The sequence below is a fragment of the Brassica napus genome, chromosome A2 (genome assembly GCF_020379485.1).
Source record: "Brassica napus cultivar Da-Ae chromosome A2, Da-Ae, whole genome shotgun sequence".
Classification (NCBI taxonomy): Eukaryota; Viridiplantae; Streptophyta; class Magnoliopsida; order Brassicales; family Brassicaceae; genus Brassica; species Brassica napus.
The window spans coordinates 15,108,778-15,109,586 of record NC_063435.1 but is presented as its reverse complement, the minus strand read 5'-3'; the positions used below and the strand labels follow the sequence as shown (position 1 = coordinate 15,109,586).

The following is an 809-nucleotide window of genomic DNA, read 5'->3' as shown; positions in this document are numbered from 1 at the left end:
ACCAATTTATAGATTTTTTTTTCTAAAAGCAATTTATAGAAAATTACGACAAACAAATACAAAGTAATTAATTAGTCGTAACAATAAACTTATGGAGTTAAAATAGTGTTGATGAGAAGAGCGTCCTTGCAAAGCTTCAAGAAGTTAGTGTTCCTACGAGCAAGCTCAGCGTCATTACCAGCACGTTCACTCAAAGCGTCTTCACAAGCCTCTCCGTCGCTAATCGCCGTATTAAGCCAAATATCAACATCGATGTACGCATTTGCCAGCAAAGCGGCGAGTGAATCATCTAGCTGTGCGACTGCGTCTAAGTAATTCTTAGAACAATCATCTAACGTGTCTTCCAACGCGGGCTCGAGGTTCTTCTGTTTTAATTTCGATTTGATGTAGAGAGACGTGTCTGAAGCGTTTGTAGACGCAACACTTAACGCAATCACGCCTAGTTTTGGTGCGGTTGCGGTTTCTGCTTCGTGACGCGAGGTTAGGCTCGAAACGCAAAACGCTTTGTCTTCAGATTTTTCGCATAGTTTTTCTGCCAAGGCTTTGCCAGTCTCGGTGAATGTTGGTGGTGGAGCTTTTCCGGCGATGACAACCGTGACGACGATGGAGAGGAAAAGGAGAAAGATCCTTTCGACCATTTTCATCTTTTTTTGAGATGTTTTTCTTATTTTCTCTCTTTTCGTAAGTATTAACAAGAACAATCAAAACGGATTCTGGATATTTAAAGAGCTTTAAAAGGTATTTTGGATTATTCTATATTTAAGAGGTGTTTTGCTTCCTCTAGTCTATTTTTAGGTTTTTGCCATGCA

The 809-nt window shown here is 39.9% G+C and overlaps 1 protein-coding gene across 1 annotated transcript; it reads right to left on the bottom strand.

Moving 5' to 3' along the window:
• Nucleotides 1-809, bottom strand: LOC106423264 (putative pectinesterase/pectinesterase inhibitor 26). Its single transcript, XM_013864049.3, has one exon. The coding sequence runs from the start codon at nt 642-644 to the stop codon at nt 90-92; it is 555 nt and encodes a 184-aa protein (XP_013719503.1). The 5' UTR covers nt 645-809; the 3' UTR covers nt 1-89.

Bases quoted from the DNA above. Each gene is read 5' to 3' on its own strand.
- LOC106423264 (XM_013864049.3), bottom strand. From the start codon at position 644: ATGAAAATGGTCGAAAGGATCTTTCTCCTTTTCCTCTCCATCGTCGTC.